The 23,305-nt window shown below is 35.1% G+C and overlaps 1 protein-coding gene across 1 annotated transcript; it reads right to left on the bottom strand.

The window, feature by feature from the left end:
* Positions 1–181: 181 nt before the first annotated feature.
* On the bottom strand, positions 182–21,542 carry LOC145662192 (uncharacterized). The gene is made up of 2 exons (XM_081727524.1): positions 21,421–21,542; positions 182–5,399 (listed from the first exon to the last, which is right to left on the bottom strand). Exons 1-2 carry the CDS (start codon positions 21,421–21,423, stop codon positions 4,026–4,028), a joined length of 1,377 nt encoding a protein of 458 aa, XP_081583650.1. The 5' UTR covers positions 21,424–21,542; the 3' UTR covers positions 182–4,025.
* Between the last annotated feature and the right edge of the window lie 1,763 nt (positions 21,543–23,305).

The raw sequence follows: 23,305 nt of genomic DNA on the forward strand, positions 1-23,305 counted from the left end.
AATGGATGCTTGTACGTTGAATAATTGTTTATCAATACAGCTTTTAGCATCCTTAGGTATACGGCACATCGAGGATTGAGCAATATAACATTATACAACAATAAATAATCCATATTCACAAGTTAGAGTGATTTTGTACACTTATTTCAAATAACTTGGAGTTTGATACCGTTATTTTTTTATTTCTAATATAGGTCAAAAGTATTTATATAAATTTAGTTTACACAAAAAACATAGACAGTTGAGTTGTTTCCAGTTTTCACTCAAATTATTACAAAATATTAAGAGGTTAGATTATAATCATTACTATTTTATATTTTCTCTTTTTTTGGCCAATATTACTAAATATATCATCATCATCGTAGCTATTCTGCCATTATCGGCAGGTCACTTGTTGCAACTGTCAAGAAAAGGGTCCAAAAGGATGAGTAGAGTTGCGAGATGAGACATAGTGCGCCTGATAGAGAAAATATGTGTGTGTGTGCAAAGTTATAGCGGCTGAGCGGCATAAGAAACGGACGGGGATGGGATAAAAGTTGGTGGGAGAAGCTATAATATGTTATGGAAATACACCAAATAAACTGTTGAATCGTAAAAATAGTGAGAGATAGACAATGCCAATGACTGTAGTTTCACATATTGGCAAAAAAAATGAGCAGAGTAGATCACGAACCTCCGCCGCCATCTTAAAATCCGCCATTTTGAAATCTGATTTTTTAAAAAAAAATATATAAAGTCATGTAATATATCAATTAGGGCTAGCATGTTCTGAAAGAGTCAATTAGGAACTTTAATGATCGTTATCTGTATGTATTTGGAAGATTTAGGATCATCTTTATAATTATTTACGAAAATCTAGGAATCTGATACCCGTACGTTGAAAGTTCGGATTATCAGTTAAACATATCTACAAGCCAAGGAAACTAACAGTGAAATTTAATATCCATGTTGTATATTATTACATTACTTCCAGTTTGATTCATATAGTGCCGAAGAGAACTGTTCGGGTCTGGTAGAACCGCTTCCGCTTATTTATTTATTTTTGCGCTTTTGGTCCGGAGTTTATGTAGTTACCTTTTGTTAAATGACGTACTTAGTAATATAGACCATAAACAATAAAATTTGAAAGACCGGAATACAATTATTACGTACTGTACGTAAACTACTATTTATTCTCCACTTGCTATATTTTTCACTCAATTTCTTTGTCCACCTTCGTAAGCAATAGCAACTTGGATGAAAAGTGGACTACTGCAGTCCAATACAGAAATGAAATTCTAGCGGAAAATAAGTTATCGGGTGAAGTGGCTTTCTCGAGAGTCTATCGTGTCGTATTATGTTTCATCGGTTTCTTTGAAATATGAAGCCTCTAATTATTGTGACAATGTTAGTTCGCGAGTTCGGAATTTGCAATGATAAGCCATCGTCGGAGGAATATAGTGTGTTTGAAAGAAGGCTGCTGGACGAAGATATCCTGCCATCAGTGTTGAAGGAGAACGGTTCATATCCAAAGCTATTCCAGCAGGATCGAACCTCTCCCCATTACGAACTTGACGTGCGGTGAGTACTTGGATCAACAGTTCCTTGGGAGGTGGAATGGGCGTCGGGGACCAGTGGAGTAGCCACCACACTCTCCGGATCTCGACTTCTACTTGTGAGCCACCTTCAGTCCATAGTATACTCCATCAAGATCTGGAACTTACCACATCTCGTGAAGCGGATCGAGGATGCATGTGCTTCTGTGCGTCGAAAGACATTCCTGGCTCTGCATGAGGACTCGAAGAGACGTGTGACATACACCATTGCTGCACTGAGTAGTCATTTCGAGCATGTGTTGTGATGGTATCCAAAGGGATAGAACAGGTCATAATTCATATTAATATGACAAGATGGATAGCAGTCTTGCATTCCTGATCAAAACACAGTCTTAACACATGTGCCGCATGACTACCTTTCCGTTTCAAAAAATATCACAGGTATCAAAATGGTGGATTTCAAGATGGCGGTGGAGGTTCCTGATATACTCTGCCCATTCTTCTTTTACTAATATGTGAAACTACCACAGCTTTCATTGTCTATCTTTCACTATGTTTCCGATTCAACAGTTTATTTGATATATTTCTGTAACATAGCATAGCCCTTCTCCCACCAACTTTTACCCCCTCCTCCTTAGTTTCTTATGCCGCCCAGCTGCTATAACTTTGCACATATATAAATTTTCACATCCTCTATCAGGCGCACTATGTATCATCTCGCAACTTGATTCATCCATTTGGACCATTTACTTGTGAGAAACTTCGATTCTTTTGGCCTTGACGTAACAATTTTATGTTTTAATACCTTCCTTCAACTACAGTCTCTTTCGCCCCTCCTTCTCTTTCCTTCCACCATACCCTCTAGCACGTCCCATCGAGTTCCTCTGCCAATGCCCCAAACAGATCCTCTTTCTCCTTGTAATTACATCTAAACTCATTATTTCTCCTCTACTGCTACTATTTCTAACAGCTTCTCATTCGTTTCTCATTCAACCCAGCTAATTGTTTCCTTTTCTTCTCCGTGCCCACGTTTCGAAAACCTCCATTTTTTCCATATGTTTTGCGTAACTCCCCTGCTTTTGCCCCATGGAATACATACTGGAATTAGTAAATTAAAATCTTAATATTTAATTGGAAGTTTATTGAGTAAAAAGAGTAGCTAATTGTTGTTGAAAGGAAAAAAAATCTGACGCCTTTAGAGTGTAAAAATAATTTTGCAATTCATACTATTTCAGCAATATGTGCTGTCTTGATTTTCTTTCATGTGTCTCAGGAGTAGCCCCTCCAGTCTGGGAATCAGTAGAGTATTGGATCTGTTAAAAAGTATAAAACGATTACAAAACATTTGTGATTTATCTTATAAGGAGCGAAACGTGGGCACCCATTCTAAAATTAAGGATCATTGCATGTGTTGTACACTCTCAACATACTTACGCGAAGGTAAACTATATTACATTTAGAAACATACACTGTATTTCCATTATTATTGCACATTGTAGAATTTATTATCCCTTATATCCAAAGTAAAATTTACCTATGAAAAGCATAAGGTTTCTTAAAAGCAAGACTTGCAAGACTTTTGCAAGCAAGACCAAGACAAAGACCAAGACCGGGTCTTTGTATTGCTCTTGCATTTGCTCATCACTATCTGTAATTCGTAATTTATTGTTACAAAATCATCATTGGTCGTCTCTGAGTAAGAGAAAGATCTAAATAGGTATTTCTTTTACAAAAAACTAACTAGGTCTTTGCTTTTGAGGTATGCAATCTCTCTCACTTCTTACACTTCTGATGATATATACAGTATGTTGTATTAGAGTTTAGACACTTTAGATACTTTCTTTTAGAAAAATTCACTATTTGTGAAGAGTGTTTATTTTAAAACACCTGAATTCGTTGTAAGTATATCCTTGAGCATGATATAATAAAAGTTTCCCTTGCACATTTCCTACCTGCACATTGCTAAATGCGTTTCAAAATGGGATTCCACTTTAACACTTTACTTTACAAAGGAATTCCATTAGAAATGTTATACCAGACAGTGCAAATCCAATTGCAAGTATCACGAAACTTCCTTCAATATCATTAATTGTTATTATGCGGAGAGATTTGTCATCCACATCTTGATTAAGCAATAAAAACTCAGAATCTGCAAATGCAATTTCTCTTTCCCATTGTTCAATGATACCAGAATCTCTCAGAAACCTTAACATGTTATTGAAAGGGTTCACAAGAGGAGAATTTTTGAGAAATTGTATTCCTAAGGACATTACTTGAAGGGGTGTTCTCATCAAGCGTAGGTTTTTTCTAGTTTCGAGATCTAAATATTCAATATCTGCAAGATATCCTGACGAAAATTTCTCGGAATAAACAGCCAATTTCCTTTGTTTTGCCAGCAAAGTAAGATGCTTATGATCCTGTATGGGCACAAATCTTTCTCCTATAGTTAGTAACAAAGGATCAACTGATTCTTTAAGGAATGAGTAAAGTTCAACGCCTCTCCATCGTAAGCCAGATTCGACAAATTGTTCCAAAGTGTCTATAGGTTTCTCGTAAACAGGGGATAGTTAGATAAGAAACAAGATTACAGTTATATGCGGTGATTAGTAGTGTAGACACAAAAAAACACCAAACAAACAAGTGTTTCATCATGGAATGCTTCATATGAGGAACCCCAATAGCAACTAGTGCACTGATAGAGTATAACAATGAATAGGAATATTCTAAGTATGGATTATTCGTATGCGTGCGAGAGCAGCGTGTATGAAAAAATGAAAAGCAATAAAACAGAAGTGAACAACAAAAAATGTATCCTACAATTATTTCCCAGACTTCAGTGGACAATGGAAAAAATATTGACCATAAATTCTGCTTCAGCCTTGGGGGAGGTGTCAGAAGTACAGCATACGTATGACAATACGCTATAGAGTAATCAAAATCACTCAGTTTTTTCAAACTTATAGTAGCCCCAGGTATTCGAACTTGATAATTACCGGTAAACATTAAATCATGAAAACTCATATTTCCAGATTCAATTGTTGGTGATAGTTCAGCGACAGTCACTGACCAAGAAAAGTTGTGTTTCTTTGAAAACTCTGTCAATATTTTATAGTCCATACCGCTGAAAGTAGAGCCTTTCACCATACACTGCGGAGGGTATTGAAGTAATACCATCTTTAACGTTATTCCTTCTAGATCAATTAACCTTTTAGTATTTACTATTGAAAGAAAATCCTTTAAATTGCGTTTTTTCAAGGATCCAACAGTTTTGAATCCTTTAAAGTTTAATTCTTCTCCGAGTGTGTGGTAAACAATGGAATACGTTCTGGATGCGTTGACAGCTGTGTTGTTAACATTAACAGTGAGAAGGTAGGGAAAATACTTTAATTGGGTACAATTCCGCAGTCCGTTCAATGAGTGAATAGAATCCTGTCCGAGGAATATCAACTTTTTAGTTCTTCTTTGAATTGATAATTTGAACGCCTCATTAATAGAACGAAGTGTGTCACAAATATTGCGAGATGCAACAAGGAATGATTCACATTTTTCATTCATCGATTTCACAAGAAATTCATGCAAGGATTCCAAATTTTTCATCTTTTCAGTGTGTCCGTTGACTAAAGGCACAAACGTTCTGTTTAGATTCTGATAAATATTTGCTTCAAATACAACTCCATCTTCTAGAATCATTGTACAGAACTGGGAATAAAATCCAGAATCCAGTATGATTTGTAGCACGTCTTCTGGTGAGTCCATATCTTTACTGCTTTCTATCATTTGAGACATACATTCAGAAGTTGATACCAAATGAAACAAGGCAAATACCAAGTGAAATAGAACAAATAAGCTGCTCAAAATTAGAATCTGAAAAAGTAAGAAACGATATTTGATTAAAAAACATGTAGTCATGTCACCTGTACATTACATGAAGGACTTTAGTTTGTATAGCGTGATATTTTCTGAATTAATATTGAAATCGATAGTAGTAGTAGATTTTTACCACTTCTGGTTTTAGTAGACAGATTAGATGGACGCATAAGTGAAATCCACTTCTCGTTTTCTCTTATCGTAAACCAAATTCCTTAAGAAACAATTTGTACTCTCTATCAGAAAAGTAAATGTACAGCTCTGTTTTGAGTCTGGCATTCCTGTGCTCTAATCGTAAAGAATATGAGAATTAAATCAATCAAAAGTGTAGTGAAGGGAAAGGAGAAAAGCCTAATCTGAATAAGACATTGAAGAGGGGTAAAAGCTGTAAATACGAATAGTGCATGGTGTAAATAAAGGACGACACCGAAAGAGAAAGACAGTAACAAATAGTAAACGGAGAAAAAAAGAGTATAAATTGTCGAAGTGGAAACATAAAATACAAATTCGAAGAAATATGCCAACAACTAAGCGCTTACCAAGCAGCGATCTTGGTGTAGTGGTTAAGGCGCTAGATTACAAATCGAAAGGACGTCACTTCCAATCTACTCCAACGAATATTTATTTTTTATTTTTTTTAAATAATGCATACAGCACATGAGAGGTGGTAAAAGAGAGTGTATTACCCGTTTAATATGTTAATTGAAAACTAGTTAAAAATTCCGGTGAAATTTATTAGAGAAGTGAAACAATGAAAACGAGGAAGCAGGTATATTTAATCAGGGGTATGTATCAGAGGGTAGTGATCAGAAAAACTGAAAGTTTTCCCGAATTTCGCACATGTGTTTTCGAGTGAGTATTTTGCTCGTGGGTGGAAGGAGTCGCCCGAAGTAAGGAAGAAATACAATACTCTCATATCTAATAATTGAAATCATGAATAAATTTTATATTATTATTATTCTTTCAGTATATGTTCATTTTCGAGTTAATCATTCCATATCGGACTTCCGAAGAAAAAAACTATCGAAATAACTTATTGACCGTGCTGATAGCGACTACTCCCCGCTACGACCCCGTTTTCAGTTTTGTTAGTGATAGGAAAAAGAAGAGTGAGAAAGAAGAGTACCAGAGGAAGGCAGGGAAGAAGAGGAAAAGGGGAGGAATGAAGAAAGATAAAGGATTGGAGGAGAAAGGATTACCGGTACTGGATAATTCAGGAAAGATAGTAATGAATTGAATGGTTATTAACGGAGGATCAATTCTGAAGTGATCCGGAAATAGACACATGTCCATACATACGAGCCTGACCTGGGTCTAGGCGACTGCACAAGAGGGCGTTGCCGAAACCCAGACGAAGCTAGGTGAAAATGGAATTTAATTGGTTATAAGGTAATCCTGAATGGTAAATATTAACTATCCAGTCTCTGAACTCCATAATCTGAAGAGATCGACCACACATATGAATTAGCCGAAGAAAGAAAAAACTCAAAGTTATCAACTTAATATGTTTATGTATTGCATCAATAGGAATTTCAACTTCTCTGACAGAAGACGTCGTGTTCAGGCTCATCCTGCTATTTTGGCTTTTCTCCTAGAGCCGATTTAAATCAGTTAGTCTCGGTTCTTCATGACCTTGGTTATTAACTCTAACACATATCATAAATCATGACACATATATTATAAATGTTAATACAACTAAGCAGTATCACTACTACAACTTAAAACTAAATTTATCATTCAGACACACACTCATTCCACAGGACAGTGTATGGGGTTAGCATATATCATTAAAGAAAACCATCTAGCTACGATTTCGCAAATATTTATTACATTTATGGAGAAGAAAGAATAAAAAAATATTGAAAGGATAAGTTCTTAGTTATACTTCAACAGAATACATAGCATTATGTCTTCATAAGTCAAAACAATCAAATGGCATTACTTTGAATTTAGCTTTATATATTTAATCACATTGACAAAAGGAAAGAAAAAAAATAATATAATTACATATATCATGTCTTAGGCATGCTAAATCAAATTTATAATTCACAATATAAGCAAAGGAGACATTCATTTTACATTGAAAGAAAATTGAACGAAGAGGAAAGAAGAAAAGAAAACTTTTGAATATAGTGGAAAATTATGAGTCTCTATCTCACATCGAGATATTCTAAAAATTCTTATACGTCCTATTGCGTATATCAAAACTGGGCGTTCGAAATCATTAGTAATGCACTATTCATAGTGTCCAAACATTTCGCTCCATTTAATTTCGTTTATATTTATACATACATACATACATATATATATTCATAATAATTATTTATTGAAAACATATGAACTAACAGTTTGTAGATGCACTCGCATGGTGAACAGTTTTTCCCACCTAGGGACTTTCAAAGACAAAATTTGGTCAGAAGATGTTTTCCCCTTGTGTCAGTCCATTTACGGCTTCTTTATTTGATCAATTTCAGATTACTTGTTCGTTACTGGGACACCTCACAACACCTTTCGGTTATCACGTGTTACTTTTGTATATAGCGTTCAGATTTAAGACGATCTTTCACAGGTGTGAGGATTATGATGATTTATATTAAGGAAACCACTGGTTAAGTTCTAGAATATATATATATATATATATATATATATATATATATATATATATATATATATATATATATATATAGGTAAGGGAGTATTTAGGGTACACTGTCCAAAACAAATTATCGGGTTGGTCACTTAAGGATAATATACATTATGGTTTGGGTTACGTTTTAGACCTGCCATTATTTCAAAACACATGCCATCGACAATGATTCCACAGAAGATTGCTAATTACATCTATTCAGAACAACGTAAAAAATTTGCATAGTTTCGCGGCGGTATTCTTAAAAGAAAATCTACATATTTACATCCGTCGAATAATTGCTTCGAAACTCTGGCAACTACTTTACGTTCGGGGTAGACACGAGCGCTCTTACATATATCCGTATAATCCATTTAATATTCTACGTTTTACTTTACTATCTTTTTTACATATTAAACACATTTACATTTCGACGTATACATTTATCTATATATATACATATTTATTAACCGCACACACAATTAATACATTCACCCCCACAATAATTCTTCACAAGGTTGCAACATTGTACAAAGAACAAACAACTTCCGACATATGAAAGAAAAAGAAAATTAATTAATTTTTACTTATACTGCGACTTTTTGAATTTTGTGGTTTTCACATATGTATTTCGAAGTAATCCAAAAAGTACGTAAAGCAGGCACGTAACATAGAACATTCTTAATTACATATGTATAAAGAGATAAACTAAACACAATATTAATTTTGAGCCCAGAAATATTACAAGATTTACGAAACCAAAAGGGAAGGAAAGCGACCAATGGATTTAGTAAGAATCCCAGAAGGACGACGGTGAAGGAATGTAATTGAAATGTCGTCAAGTACGAAGTCATTATTCACTTCGGCGGGGGCGCGGTGGCTCAGTGGTAGAGCGTTCACCTCTGGCGCTTGGGGTCCCGGGTTCGATCCCAGCCTCCGCCAAGTGAACTTTGTGGTGGACAAACACCGTGCTCGTGGGTTTTCTCGGGGTTCTCCCGTTTCCTCCCACTTTCTTCATTCCACCATTTCACTCATCTCTCATCAACAAAAAGTCTATCCGACCTCGTCGAAAATGAGAAGGGTCGAGAGGAAAGTACGAAAATTAAACTAAAGTTGATGAAGTAAGAGAGACCCTTATTATGGATTTGCCAAAAATTAAAAAAATTATAATTAAATAAACTGAATTTTGCACTGGCGATTTTCACTTGACAAAACTCACCGGTAGCTCCCCTTCGCAAGAGTGCCAAATCTTGAAGGTGTCGATTAATTTGTATAACTATCTAGTTTTAAAGCTAAGAAAAGAAATGAAAATATTCAAGGGGGAGAGGGGATTCGACACCTGGGTACGAAAACGAAAGTTTTCAGTAACCAGGTAATTTAATTATTTAAATCTATCCGACCCGTCGTCTCTGCGAACACTGTATGTTAGCCAAAAATAGGTGACGTAAAAAATCTCAAATCGCAGGATTTTCCATTTGAAACCGACCAAAACATACCGACTATAGCCCGACATACATTTGAAACCGACTATAGCCCAAGTTCTACAACAACAATTGTCTTTTCATAATTGATTACTAAATATGTCTAGTCAACGATTATATGATGCTACCCATGCTGTCAGACGAGATTCTTATGGATAAACACTACTGCTATGGCATACTAAACTGTGAAGTAATAACATAGTCCAAACATATATCGCCCTCCTGTTCGCGTGAGGTTCCGGCGTAGAGGTTTATGTTTATAGCACCCGAGATGTTTATAGCACGTACACATTTAATATATATATATATATATATATATATATATATATATATATATATATATATATATATATATATATATATATATATATATATATATATGCCAACACGTGGTGAAGTATACACTGGGCTCATATATATACATTTATATTCCTATCATTTATATTCTTTACTACAATATATTATATAATATTTATATTATCATTATATTCATTTATTACGACGCCGTATTTTATAAACACCCTATTTCATCTATCTATACCCAGACTATATACACATTTCATTATAATATTTTAAAATCTATAAATCACTACAAACATTTCTCGTTACGATCACTACACAAAACCTTACTCGAACTCAAGACTCTCTTGCCACACACGCAATACTACATAATATTCCGCAGCTTCATTAACAAAAAAATTATATATACGTTCACAGAAAGTAAGATTATCTGCGATAATATTATTTAATTTTATGAAATTCTGACTGCGACAATGAAATTATTCTGCAGCCACGAGAAAAAAAAAACATTTTAATATTGTAATTTCAGAAAGAAGACTAGCATCATATCAGCTTCTGTTAAGAATATATGCAATGTCTATTTACTTAAATATTTTAATTTCTAAATTACGTAGAATGTTGTGATTTTTGGAAAACCTTGGCTTCGGATCACTTTACCTATATGTATGTTCATTTGGGCTGGGAATTATATTTGCTCGGTGCTAATCAAAAAAGTAAGGTCAATCTTATAGAAACTAAATCACAAAATGCTTGAGTATCGACATATGAATGACGGCTAGTACTAAATTTTGACACTAGGGGCTAACACCGATACGATCAACCCTTGAACCACTGAGTGTGACCTTGTACACGGAATTTTGATACTATATCACTCTCATTTCCTGATATTGCTATAAATCGGTATGATGGGTTTAGTTATTAATCAAATACGAAAATGTGAGTAGCACATGATACACTGTCCACACTTAATTATTTTACATACTATTCCACCACTCAACTACAATTGCTACTAATAATACTACATTACAAACACACGCATGGCACATCTATAATTACAGAATACAATAATACATGTTATAATATATACTAATCATTACTATTAACTCACATAAACAACGCCCAAATTTTACCATATTAAATCGGCTGCATCGGTTTACAAAAGGAAAGGGAAAGAAAGGAACAGGGCCAATTGGCCCTGGTATTCACTAAATCACATTCTTAATTCAAACTGTTTAGTTAATGCCCAATCTATTTATTGAAAACATATAGGCCCCTTTCCTGAAGGGAAAAGAACCTTATAACAACTATACATTCAATCCATCCCTGCTGGAAGCTGTACTCCCAAGTTGGGAGTAAACAGGAGCCCTCTTGACACTTTACACATGCATTATGATCACTATCCTAACTACAATGAAATTAAATACCGCCATGTTACTTCTAGATAAGTAAAAAAATCAGATTCACTACATACACGAACAGAAACGGCACCGGGACAGGCCTTACGTAACCCTAAAAAAATAATTTTCAGGATGAAAGATTTTAAGGGAGAAACCCTACTCTTCCGAAACTGTTTATGGATCTTTAAGGACAACTAACAGACTGATGCACTTCACTTGGTAGAACCTGCCCATCACTAATTATATCTGCAAAACATGGCGTCACTGACTTACACTTTCTATTTCAGCTTTTCAGTTCGTTTTTTTTTATTCTGAAATTTAATAGATTATGGCTCCGTGGCTTCTTGGATGGTATTTATTCAACTATTAAACTAGATTTACCTTATTAATGCAGATTTTCTAGCTAATTTCTACTTTTTTCTGAGCTGGGAAAATCTGGGTCTGCTGTCTTTGGCTTCTTGGTGCAGTATATCGATGCTCGCGCGTTGATATCTCGCGTCGGTAACTGCACCAATCAGAACAAAACTTTTTTGGCGGTGGAGCATTTGAAACGAATAAAAAATGGTAAAATCTGGATTAAACTAGATTTTAGACAGACATAGATATCTAAAAGGGGGTCAAGAGAGGTCCAGACAATTCTGCCAAAATTTTAGATTGGTTAATTATTCCAAAATTTCCGTCCAATGGTGGGCCTATATTTCTGAATAGCACTGACACCGTGAGATTTGTAATCATTAATTTAAAATATCCATATACGAGATTTATAATTAATTAATATATGAATGAAGATATTAATCCCCAAAAATATGATTCTTAATGAATTTTTACCATCTTCCATGTTGATTTGGAATAAGATAACGAACAAAGACATAAATTATATAAACAGAAAGAAATTTATTGCTAAGTGGGAAGTACAGTCGGTGCAAAAAATTTCTGGCACCCTCCCATCAAAAATATCATTACATCAGATTGTAATGGTACATTACACATGTGAGTCTCTACGAGAGGCAAATTTCTTTAGAAATGAGCCTATTGCAGAGACCATCATGTCAGAAATGACCTAAAATTCCTAGAGAGAGAAAGAGAGAGAGAGAGAGAGAGAGGAACTGAGAGTGGGATTCTTCCCTTCAAATCAACGAGATGACAAATAGACGCTTACATAAGAAGAATGCCTAATACAAACAGCAATAAAACAACAAAGTGATAATTGCAATGCCCAAGGTTCCAAGATCCGAACAACATACCACTGATATCCTAAATGCCAAAACATTGTGATTTACATAATTCCCCTCTCCCCCAAAGTGTCCTGTGAAAACAATCACAAGTTTTGGGATGAGGGACCATATTGAGACCACAATATTAAACTATATAAATAGACTTTTAGTAGATTCGTATTCAGCAAGGTGACCAGACGTCCCGTTTTAGGTGAGACAGTCCCATCAAAGTTATGTGACTACACTATTATACAATCCACCATTCCACTTAATCCATAGCCTTCGAACAACTTCGTTCTAGAAAGGGAAACGTAGAACACTACACTTATACGTAGATATAAAATACATAGACAGTTAAGTAGTAATGGATTAATGGAATTAACCGCACATAATATCGATTGTCTAAATATACACTATTTTCAAACAATTAGACAAATAACAAACATTAACAACACAATTATAACCTATCATATGTTAATTCCACTTCACAAGTAGTAGAATGAATACCATAGACTGACAAGCTGATAAAATGATTTTTTTTTACTAAATTACAATCACGGACGTCTCTTGCGGGGGAACAGGGGGGACGTGTCCCCTCCAATATTTTGTTGAGGAGATGAAATCGACCAATGCCGATCTATATGGAAGAAGTATAGAGAAGTGTGTAATGAATGTATATGTCTTGTTAAATATTAGGTTGGTGTGATAGAAATGTTAGCCGCTGTCAATACAATATGTACAATATGTATATAGTATTTATAAAGCTAAATTTCTTGGTTAGCCAAAGTAGTTTTGGCTTCGGTCATACACTTTTGTCATTACTTAACCAGCAAAAATTAATTTCAAGTCGGACGAAGACTAGAAAAGGGTAACAATGTATCGAAATTTGATCTGCAAATTGGAAAAGGAAATCTACTAAGACAGAGGAATATACAATAGAAGTAAAGGTGACCAAAGGAATTAAAAAGGACAGAGAAATTTTAATAATGTGCATGAAGGTAAATTTCATGGAAATAGAAGATAGCAAGGAAAAACTACTATGATATTCTAGAAATTAAAGATAGAAATGGGCTTTTAATGAGAGATTTTGCAGCTTGTGAAAGATGGAGAGAATACATTGAGGAACCAAATGATAGCAAGAATAAATTTTATATCTTAGATATTAAAACGGAAAATGAAGTAAATGATGATAGCAATGGAATTGGGATGCTAAGGGAGAAGTTCAAAAACATATAGCGAAATCAAGGACGGAAAGGTAGACAATATACATCACATCATTAACAATAAAGGAGAAGGAAAATGAAATATTCGAAATGTGTAATCAAGTGAAGAGTGTCAGAGTAAAGATTTTGTAAATTACCATTTACTCATAATTTTGACGTAAATTCAGTTGGGGTCTAGTGGCATTCTAGTAATACCCGTCTTCCCCCCCCCCTGATTTTAACTTGCCGGAGACTTCTATGATTATAATTATGAACAAAAGTTAGTGAATGAAACAATGACGGCCAACGAAAAGAAGATGAGTCGACGTCGGACTTCGAGAAATAATTTGATAATGAGATGGAAAAGGAACTTTATAAAAGAAATGGTTATGATGCGCTAGACACAACATAATTGACTGTTTCGTCTCGTCATGTGAAAATGTCTCATTTTAGCGAGGCGGGGCAAAGCCTGTGTTTCGTCTCGTGGCTATCCCTGTGTCATCTCATGTTTTCGAAACGAGACAAATTGTTATCTCGTCTCTTTTTGTCTAATTCTCTTTCGTAAATCTCATAATAATAGAAGTAAAATTGAAAGCCATGCGGCTTCGAAATGTAACCAAGTTTACAAGTTAGAACTCATAATCGGACAAGAGAGGGCTTGGAATGCTTTTGAGACATTTAAAACGCGACGAGTAGAGACAAGGACTTGTATCATCTCGTCTCGGATTTAACAAAGCCTATCTTGTCTCGGTGATCCTGAATTGGAAGCCTCTCAGCAGAGATGAAATGGGTCGTAAGCTAAGTGGGACATGTGGATCAAGATTTGTGAGTCAGTGGGTCGTGGGTCAATAGGACGTGAACCACTGCAACCTACCACCACCCATCGTGACCCACATAAACCAACGTTCCCCCATAACCTACAGACCCACTATGACCCACCGATACACTCTGCTCACTGCATTGCATCCTCTGAACAGTGGTGAATTCGTCCACGTTTTCTTTAAGGGTCTCTTTTTTATTTTTTCTTTCTTTTTTTCTTTTTTTATTTGTTTCTATTTAATTCATGAGATGAATATATCTAACAAGGAAAAAGCAGACTTTTTTAAGTGAACTTACGGGCTGTCTTTCGCGAGGTATTATGATATAAAGTGTTAATATTACAAATTGGAGAGGCGCAATAGCAAGAAATAGCCTAGAAAAAGCGTCTTAAAGTTTCGACTCGCCTATATATGATACGATCAAGTGGCGGTGTAGCAGATTGCGGAGCATCTATAACACACATGCGGAGGGTCTCAGATTCGATTCCCGCTCAAGTAAGTTTTTTGCTTTCACCAATAAAGTAGCCATTTGTAACTACAAGTAAAATATTAATTCACCATATGTTTATAATGCATAAAACAATAGAAATTTTAAAATCAGTTGTAAAACTTCATGTTAACTATGTTTCATGTTAACTAACCATGTTAACAATATGTAACCTATTCCATAAATATATTGATATCACTAGCTATATCACGGTTACTACAGTCGTTATGTAAAAAATTTTCTTGACGCATCATGTATATACCTGCAAAGAGGGTGAGGATGTATGCTATAGCCAAACGGGATATCCGAATTAAACCCCCTTGCAATTCGCACACTGTCCACAGGTATAGACACGAAGCGTCTAGAACATTTTTTACATAACGACTGTGGTAAGCGTAATATAGCTAGTGATATCAATATATTTACGAAATAGGTTACATTTTGTTAACATGGTTAGTTAACGTGAAAAATTGAAAAGTTTTACAACTGGTATTATGCATTATAAACATATGGTGAAATAATATTTTACTTGTAGTTACAAATGGCTACTTTATTGGTAAAAGCAGGAAAATAAATAAATAAGGAAACCTAACTCGAGCGGGAATCGAACCTGAGACCCTTCGCAAGTGAGTCATAGATGCTCCCCAGTTTTCCGCCCCGCCACTTGATAATCTTAGGCGTCGTATAATATATACGGCGAGTCGAAACATTAAGACGCTTTTTCTGGGCTATTTCTGGCTATTGCGCTCCTCCAATTTGTAATATTAACACTTTAAATGTTAATACCTCGCGAAAAACGGCCCTGAAGTTCATTTACAAGAGTCTGCTTTTTCCTTGTTAGATATACTCATTTCAGGTAAGTAAATAGAAACAAATACAAAAAAAGAAAGAAAAGAAAAAGGAGACCCTTAAAGTAAAATCCTATTGACCTACGACCCATTGACCCACTTACAAATCTTGACCCACATGTCCCACTTGGTCCACGACCCCACTTCATCTCTGCTGAAAGGCTTCCAATTCATGATGGCTGAGACGAGGTAGGATTTGTTAAATCCGAGACGAGACAAGACAAAGAGTCTGTCTCGTCTCATTTTCCTTGTCTCGACTCGTCGCGATTTAAATGTCTCGAAAGCATTCCATAGCCCTCTCTTGTCCGATTATCAATTCTAACTTGTAAACATGGTTACATTTCGAAGCCGCGTGGCTCTTAATTTTACTTCTATTATTATGAGGTTCATGAAAGAAAATTAGACGAAAGGGGACGAGATAACATTCTGTCTCGTTTCGGAAACACGAGATGACAAAGAGCTAGCCATGAGACTAGACATGGGCTATATCTCGCCTCGCTCACATGAGACAATTTCACAAGACGAGACGAAACAGGCAATCATGTTGTGTCTTGCGCATCATAAACATTTCTTTTATAAAGTCTTGTTTTCATCTCATTGTCAAATTATTTCTCGAATTCCGACATCGATCATCTTCTTTTTATTCACCGTCATAGTTTCGGAATCTTAGGTGATAATGCTTGGAATTATCTCTTTGATGTTTTATAGTTGTTTGTATTAGGCATTCTTATTATGTAAGCATCTATTTGTCATCTCGTTGATTTGAAAGGAAGAATCACACTCTCTGTTCCGGAAGCCTCTCTTGCTCTATGCATATATATATATATATATATATATATATATATATATATATATATATATAGAGAGAGAGAGAGAGAGAGAGAAGGAGCAACTTTGAAACGGAAAATGGGTTTCGTCTCAGAGCATGATCGGAAAAAGTGCATAGAAATTTTACGGCATTTTTGACATGATGGTCTCTGCAATAGGTACATTTCTGAAGAAATTTGTTTATTGTAGAGTCTCGCATTTGCGAAATTCTGGAAAATTGTCAGTACTTCCGATCACCGCCCTCTAATACATACCCCTGATTAAATATACCTGCTTCCAGTGGCTTAGAATGCTATGATACATTGAGACACTCTTTACCCTTTCAATTAAAAAAAACATATCTTTAGAATGTCCTTATTAATAAGAACTAATATACATTTCATGTTGGACAAAAATATAGAAATAATAGGGTCAGCGATAGCATGGTTAAGAACAATAGTGGTAGAGTCAAATTTCTAAGTAATTTTATCTTTCAAAACGGGAAGAAAAGTTCCATCTCTGTCAATCAGGCTGCACAGAGACAGCAAGAAATATGTCTCAACGCGGCTGAAACAAATCCATGTGGCTGTGGGCATCTTCGCTGAAACAACCTGGCAAAGAGACATCGGTGAAAACATCTCAGCAGCAGTGATACCATACTTAGCGCAATGATGCCATTATAAATGCAGTATACTTTTCATTCTTTCTTTTAAATATTCAATCATATTTCAAGGAAAATTATTAAGAAATAGGAGGAAACATAAACCTAAATTAATAACTACCTTAAGAAAGTTTTATGGATACAGTAATTCATATAAATCTTTCACGATCTAGGAACAGCTTCTGTTTAATCGCAGTACTGGAGTGTATCAACACTGGGAAAGACAAAAGCGAGCGTGAGAGGTTTTGTAGATAGTTATTTGGTTGTTGCTTTTAAAATCGTTAGGTAAATTAGTATTTGGGTATGACAGAGTTATTTATTATGTGCAAATCAAATGATTGGAAATAGATTTTCTGCGCCAGTTGCTATTAAATGGCATGTCTAACCTCTCATATAAAATTAATATTAACTTGAAAAATAGCTAATTTATGAATCTACTTTTTGAATCAGCAATCATCCAAAGCTAATAGAAAGATTATACATAAAATATTAAAAATACGTAAAATAAAATTCATATGTAAAATGTATAAAAATATACATAATATATTAAAAATAAAATGAATTTTTTTATTTATGTCGGCTGGGCTAAAGGAGACGTTGATGATGTAAAACTAATGAAATGGTGGAATGAAGAAAGTAGGAGGAATCGACAGAACCCCAAGAAAACCTTCACACACGGTGTTTGTCCACCACACAGTTCACTTGGCGCGAACTGGGATCGAACCAGGGACTTCATGCATCAGAGGTGAACACTCTCACACTGAGCCACCCATTGCGAAACGTAACGCTCATGCTTCCTCGTTGACATTGTTTCACTTCTCTAATAAATTTGACCTTAATTCTAAACTCGCTTTCTCTTAACATATTAAACGAGTAAGACGCTCTCTTTTATCAGTTCTCATGTGCTGTATGCATTATTTAAAAAAAGGAAAAATATATATTCGTTGGAGTTGATTCGAACTGACGTCCTTTGGATTTGTAATCTAGCGCCTTAACCACTACACCAAGTTCGCTGCTTGGTAAGCGCTTATTTATTGGCATATTTGTTCGCATTGTATTTTATGTTTCCACTTCGACAATTTATACTCTTTCTTCTCCGTTTACTATCTGTTACTGGCTTTCTCTTTCGGTGTCGTCCTTTATTTACACCATGCACTATTCGTATTCACAGCTTGTGACTCTCTTCAATGTCTTATTCAGATTAGGCTTGTCTACTTTCCTTTCACTACACTTTTGATTGATTTAATTCTCATATTCTCCACGATTAGAGCGCAGGAATACAAGACTCAAAAAACAGGTGTACATTTACTTTTCTGACACAGAGTGCAAGATAAGCTTCTTCTACAGGTAAATGAAAAATAGACTCAATATACGCAAAAAACAAACACTTTTATATTAACAAATGTCTAGTATGTGAAGTAGTGAAAGAGAAAGATAAAAGTTGAAAATTGAATCAGTTAATTGTTATATCGACATAGGATCTGTTGCGTGAGGTGACCAGATAAATAGATAAATGGTCATAATAACGAGATGGCTTATTTTGTAATTGATCTATCAAAGACAATCTGTGGAAGTGTCATCAATGGCATTTTGCAGACAAATAGAGTAAAGTGTTCCAACTATTTCATACCTAGCTAAGTGAAATTTCATTCGGAGGAACACTCATTCGTTTCTGAAGGAACGGTTTACTAAGCATTTTCCACTTACAATTCCAGGAGAGTTTCCTAATCGAAATTTACTATAAATATGCAAATTTACTATAAATATATTTTACTATAAATATAAATATACTATAAATTTACTATAAATTTACTATAATATGCAACATTTTTGTTTATTCTCGACTTGAGGTACATCAATTCATATTTTTAAATTCATGCAAAGGTTTAAAATGGATCAATGATTTATAGGTGTAACTTGAGTAGTTTTATGGCACAATATTATTTTAATATTATTACTTACCCATTTTTAATGTTCTACTCTACCCTCTAAAACGTAATCGTTGAAGGTAATGAAATAACAATAAAATCATTATTTACGTCCTGGTATTTTTGACTTATAATTTAAAATTTTTTGATAACCCAGTTGAGATTTGTCTCTTCTTAACAAGAGATAGAAATGCACCTAGGAGCTGATAATCACCTTCGGAGCACTGATTAGATAAGCATTTATTGTCAGGTTGGTGCAAATCGAATGTCTCCTCAGGCTTATTTCTAAATGCCAATAATAATAATAATAATAATAATAATAATAATAATAATAATAATAATAATAATAATAATAATAATAATAATAATAATACAATTCCTGTTTACTCAAAATGTTTGCGCTTTGTTATCACACAATTTTCTCATTGCCCACTTAAAGATTAAATTCCTTGACGAAAGAACTCTGAATTTTGCAAGGGAAAGAAACCTCCATGTTGCACCGCCCGAATTATCACGGAAGATTTCAATGGGAGACAAATTGGAAGAATACGGTCGGTGAGAAAAAGATTCATACTACAATCCTGGACAGCTTGCTCCATCCTTTGGAAGACAGTGCGTGAGCAAGGTCATGAAAGATGAACATACAATGTGTGTTGGCTAGTCTATCATTCCATTCGATTGGCATTTGTGTGCTTTTACATCTGTCCGTCCATCTGTTCTCAATAACTCTTCAAATACTCATCCGATGCTACAGGTGATTGAAAAGTACCGGAACTTTTCCCGCTGCGCGGCTCCCTGGCGTTCTAAAAATGTGAGGGGTGGGGGAAAATGTGCGCGGGAAAATGTGCTTCCTCTTTCAAGCGGAACTTGGCCCAGTGTGCTGCGAGCAGCAGTTAAGATAGCAGCGCTGTCCGCGCGAACGTCGTCTTAGTCGTCGGTCACGTTTTTTGAGCGCCGAAAATGGAGTCAAAGATTGACCAACGCTACGCCATCAAGTTCACGGAGAGGTCGTACTCGTAGCACCATGTTTCACCACCAATGATCACACTGTCTAATAACTTTTCGTTGGCTTCCACACAATCCAGCACTTCACGACTCATTTTCACTCGCAGTTCTTTCTGCGCCTCGGTCAACACCTTGGTGACCAGTTTGGCGCACACTTTTCGCATGTTCAATTCTTCAGTCACAATTTTTTGCACTGCATAGTATGTCAAATTAAGTTCTTCGCTGATCTCCCGGAGGGTTGTCCGACGGTCCAGGTTCAGGTATTCGCGAACTCGGTCGACGTTTTAATCGGTTTTCGACGTCAACGGCCTCCCAGAGCGTGGCTCGTCATCGGCGTCCTTCCGGCCTTCCCTGAAGGCCTTGTGCCCCTCAAAGATCCGAGTACGGGACATCACATCTTCCCCAAAGGCTTCCTTGAGCAGGTCCTGGGTCTCGGTGAACGTCTCTTTTAGTTTGACACAAAGCTTGATGGCGTAGCGTTGGTCAATCTTTGACTCCATTTTCGGCGCTCAAAAAATGTGACCGACGACCAAAACGACGTTCGCGCGGACATCGATGCTTTCTCAACCGCTGCTCGCAGCGCACTGGGTCAAGTTCCGCTTGAAAGAGGAAGCACATTTTCCCGCGCACATTTTCCCTCACCCCTCACATTTTTCGAACGCTAGGGAGCCGCGCGGCGGGAAAAGTTCCGGTACTTTTCAATCACACCCTGTATTTGCCTTCCTTCAACATGCAGAAATAACTCTATTATTTGGAGGTTCAATAAACAAGGAATAAAGGATTCAGATCTGGAAAATCAATCAAAACATTGCAGGATCTACGCAAAAGTATTTCCATTTTGACAAAACATATTGTACAGTCTTGTTTTTAATAGGATTCCTATAGATTCTCCAAAATGATTCTAACAGTTCATATGTAGTTTCCTTTTGATGATACAGTTAGTTTGAAATAATCTTTCAGCCTACAAGATTCCACTTTTTCATCTTAAAATATCAAGAAAATATTTTTTTTCAAATCTACACATCCGAACAAAATTCCATGTACACAACAGACAATCGACCATCATTTGCGAAATATAACTGGGAGATTCATATGTAAATCCTAAACTAAACTCGAGCTTCGTCTAATTGTTACGTGCCCTACTTGGGCTTAATATTGAAAGTGTTAACTTAGAAGCCTAGACTCTAATTTCATATTAGTAGTGTTATTACTTACAAAAAATTGAGTTTTCATTTAAAACTTACCATGCTTTGTATACGAAAATAATAAATTTTAAAATATCTAAAGCTTCTGTTCTTATATTTAAGCTAAGTTTCCGGAACAGAGAAATTCAACTATGGAGAGAAAATGACTAATCAGCTAAAATGGATATTTGGTTTTATTGATATTTTATGGCGTCAGGTTGTTTTCATATTAGCACACATTCATTATTTACCTATTACGGTTACAAAGCTCTTATCGTAGCCATCAGCTAATCAAAGGTGAAAAATAAGTTCCACAAAATATTAGTGTGAAACAGATAAGGCGAAAGAAAGAATAATATATTTAAATGCCATGCAAAGAAAATATACCTAGAAAAAATAATGACCTAAACTTACAGTGGAGTAACAGCATGAAACATATGTTAGTCGAACTCTTTAGTATTATACTAATCACGCGTCAGAATGACTCTGCATAAGGCCCATAAAGTTCAAATGTTGTGTCCTCTTGTCGAAATTCCTCAAACATTCTTTGAGTTAAGGTAGGCAAATGTTAAATTTGAAACTTCAAATCTACTACTTGTACACATTTACTCGCAATCCCTTCTCATGTTTCATCATTAATTAAAGCAGGGCCTGAAACTCTCTAATAAAATCTGATAGTGTCTAGTTTTCTAAAATGCACCAACAATCAATTTTATTCTGGAACTCTCTAACAATATTTGATAGCAAGAAATAAGATTCCAATCGACATTATCCTGAAAAGAAACGTCCTATGTGGTGAAATAATACATTACTATCTGTCAAAAAGATTTTTTGTTGCGGTTCTGCAAAGTTCAACCCTTCCTGGAATCTATGTTATGAATAATCAGTCCATACAATACGCATCCACTTCGTAATTTAATTATGTTTAACAAAGCTATTTAGGTAGCAAATATGAATAAAATAGTTACTTACACTTATTTTAATGTTACAGCTTAGACAACAAACTGTAAAAATTTTTAGAAACTCAGAACAAATATTCATAGTTAGCACTTAACGTTAATACAAAAAGTACTACAACTATACAAAAAGTATTAAAAAGTATGGAAGTACTATATCGGACCGAGATCTCATGTTTCTTACTGAAAGTTTTGCTGTGGATCGTTGGGTGAGTGCATAACGTACTTGAACTGTCAGATAATCATCAGATGTCTTGGGTTCGAACCTCCGCAGTATTTATTTATTTATTTATTATTTAAAATGGCGGAGCTAAGGCATAACCTTTTCTTCCACTCAACCATTTACATTTTTCTTTTACAGTCGGATCTCGTAATAGTTTTTTTTTTCTTTTTTTCTTTTTTTTGCGACGAGAATAAAAAGGATATACACTTTGGTACGTTAAAGAGTTACCGACATAGAGAACAATACAGAAAATGAAACATGAAAAGTGAAAATGAAACTTATTACATATAAAATAAACACTAAAATAAACAAGCGACAATGCTGAAAACATGTTAAACTATTCAAGAAGAAACAAAGAAATCAATCTTCATTATATATAACATATAAAATACATTCCTATAGTTTTTCTGTTTTCTAATGAGGTATTTGATTCAGGACATTTTCTACCACGTATTAGAATTAAACCTGGTCTTATATGATGAATATTAATAACATTGAACACATTGTGTTTCACATAACTTAACTGGAAAATAGCGAAAAAAATAATGTGAGAGAAAATAATTGTATTAACCCTGCTTTTGCTTTTGTAACTGCGAGGGGACGCTGATGACCATTGCATTGTTACAGACACAAACATACACTGGAACCACACTAACCACACTATAATATGTAGGGAAGAAGTAAGAAAAAAACGTAACACTAGACACATGAATAACTATTAATTCAACTTGGCAGTATTTTCGAAACATATCCTCCATATTAACAC

The sequence above is a fragment of the Thermobia domestica genome, chromosome 10 (assembly GCF_964235325.1).
Source record: "Thermobia domestica chromosome 10, izTheDome1.hap1.1, whole genome shotgun sequence".
NCBI classification, from domain to species: domain Eukaryota; kingdom Metazoa; phylum Arthropoda; class Insecta; order Zygentoma; family Lepismatidae; genus Thermobia; species Thermobia domestica.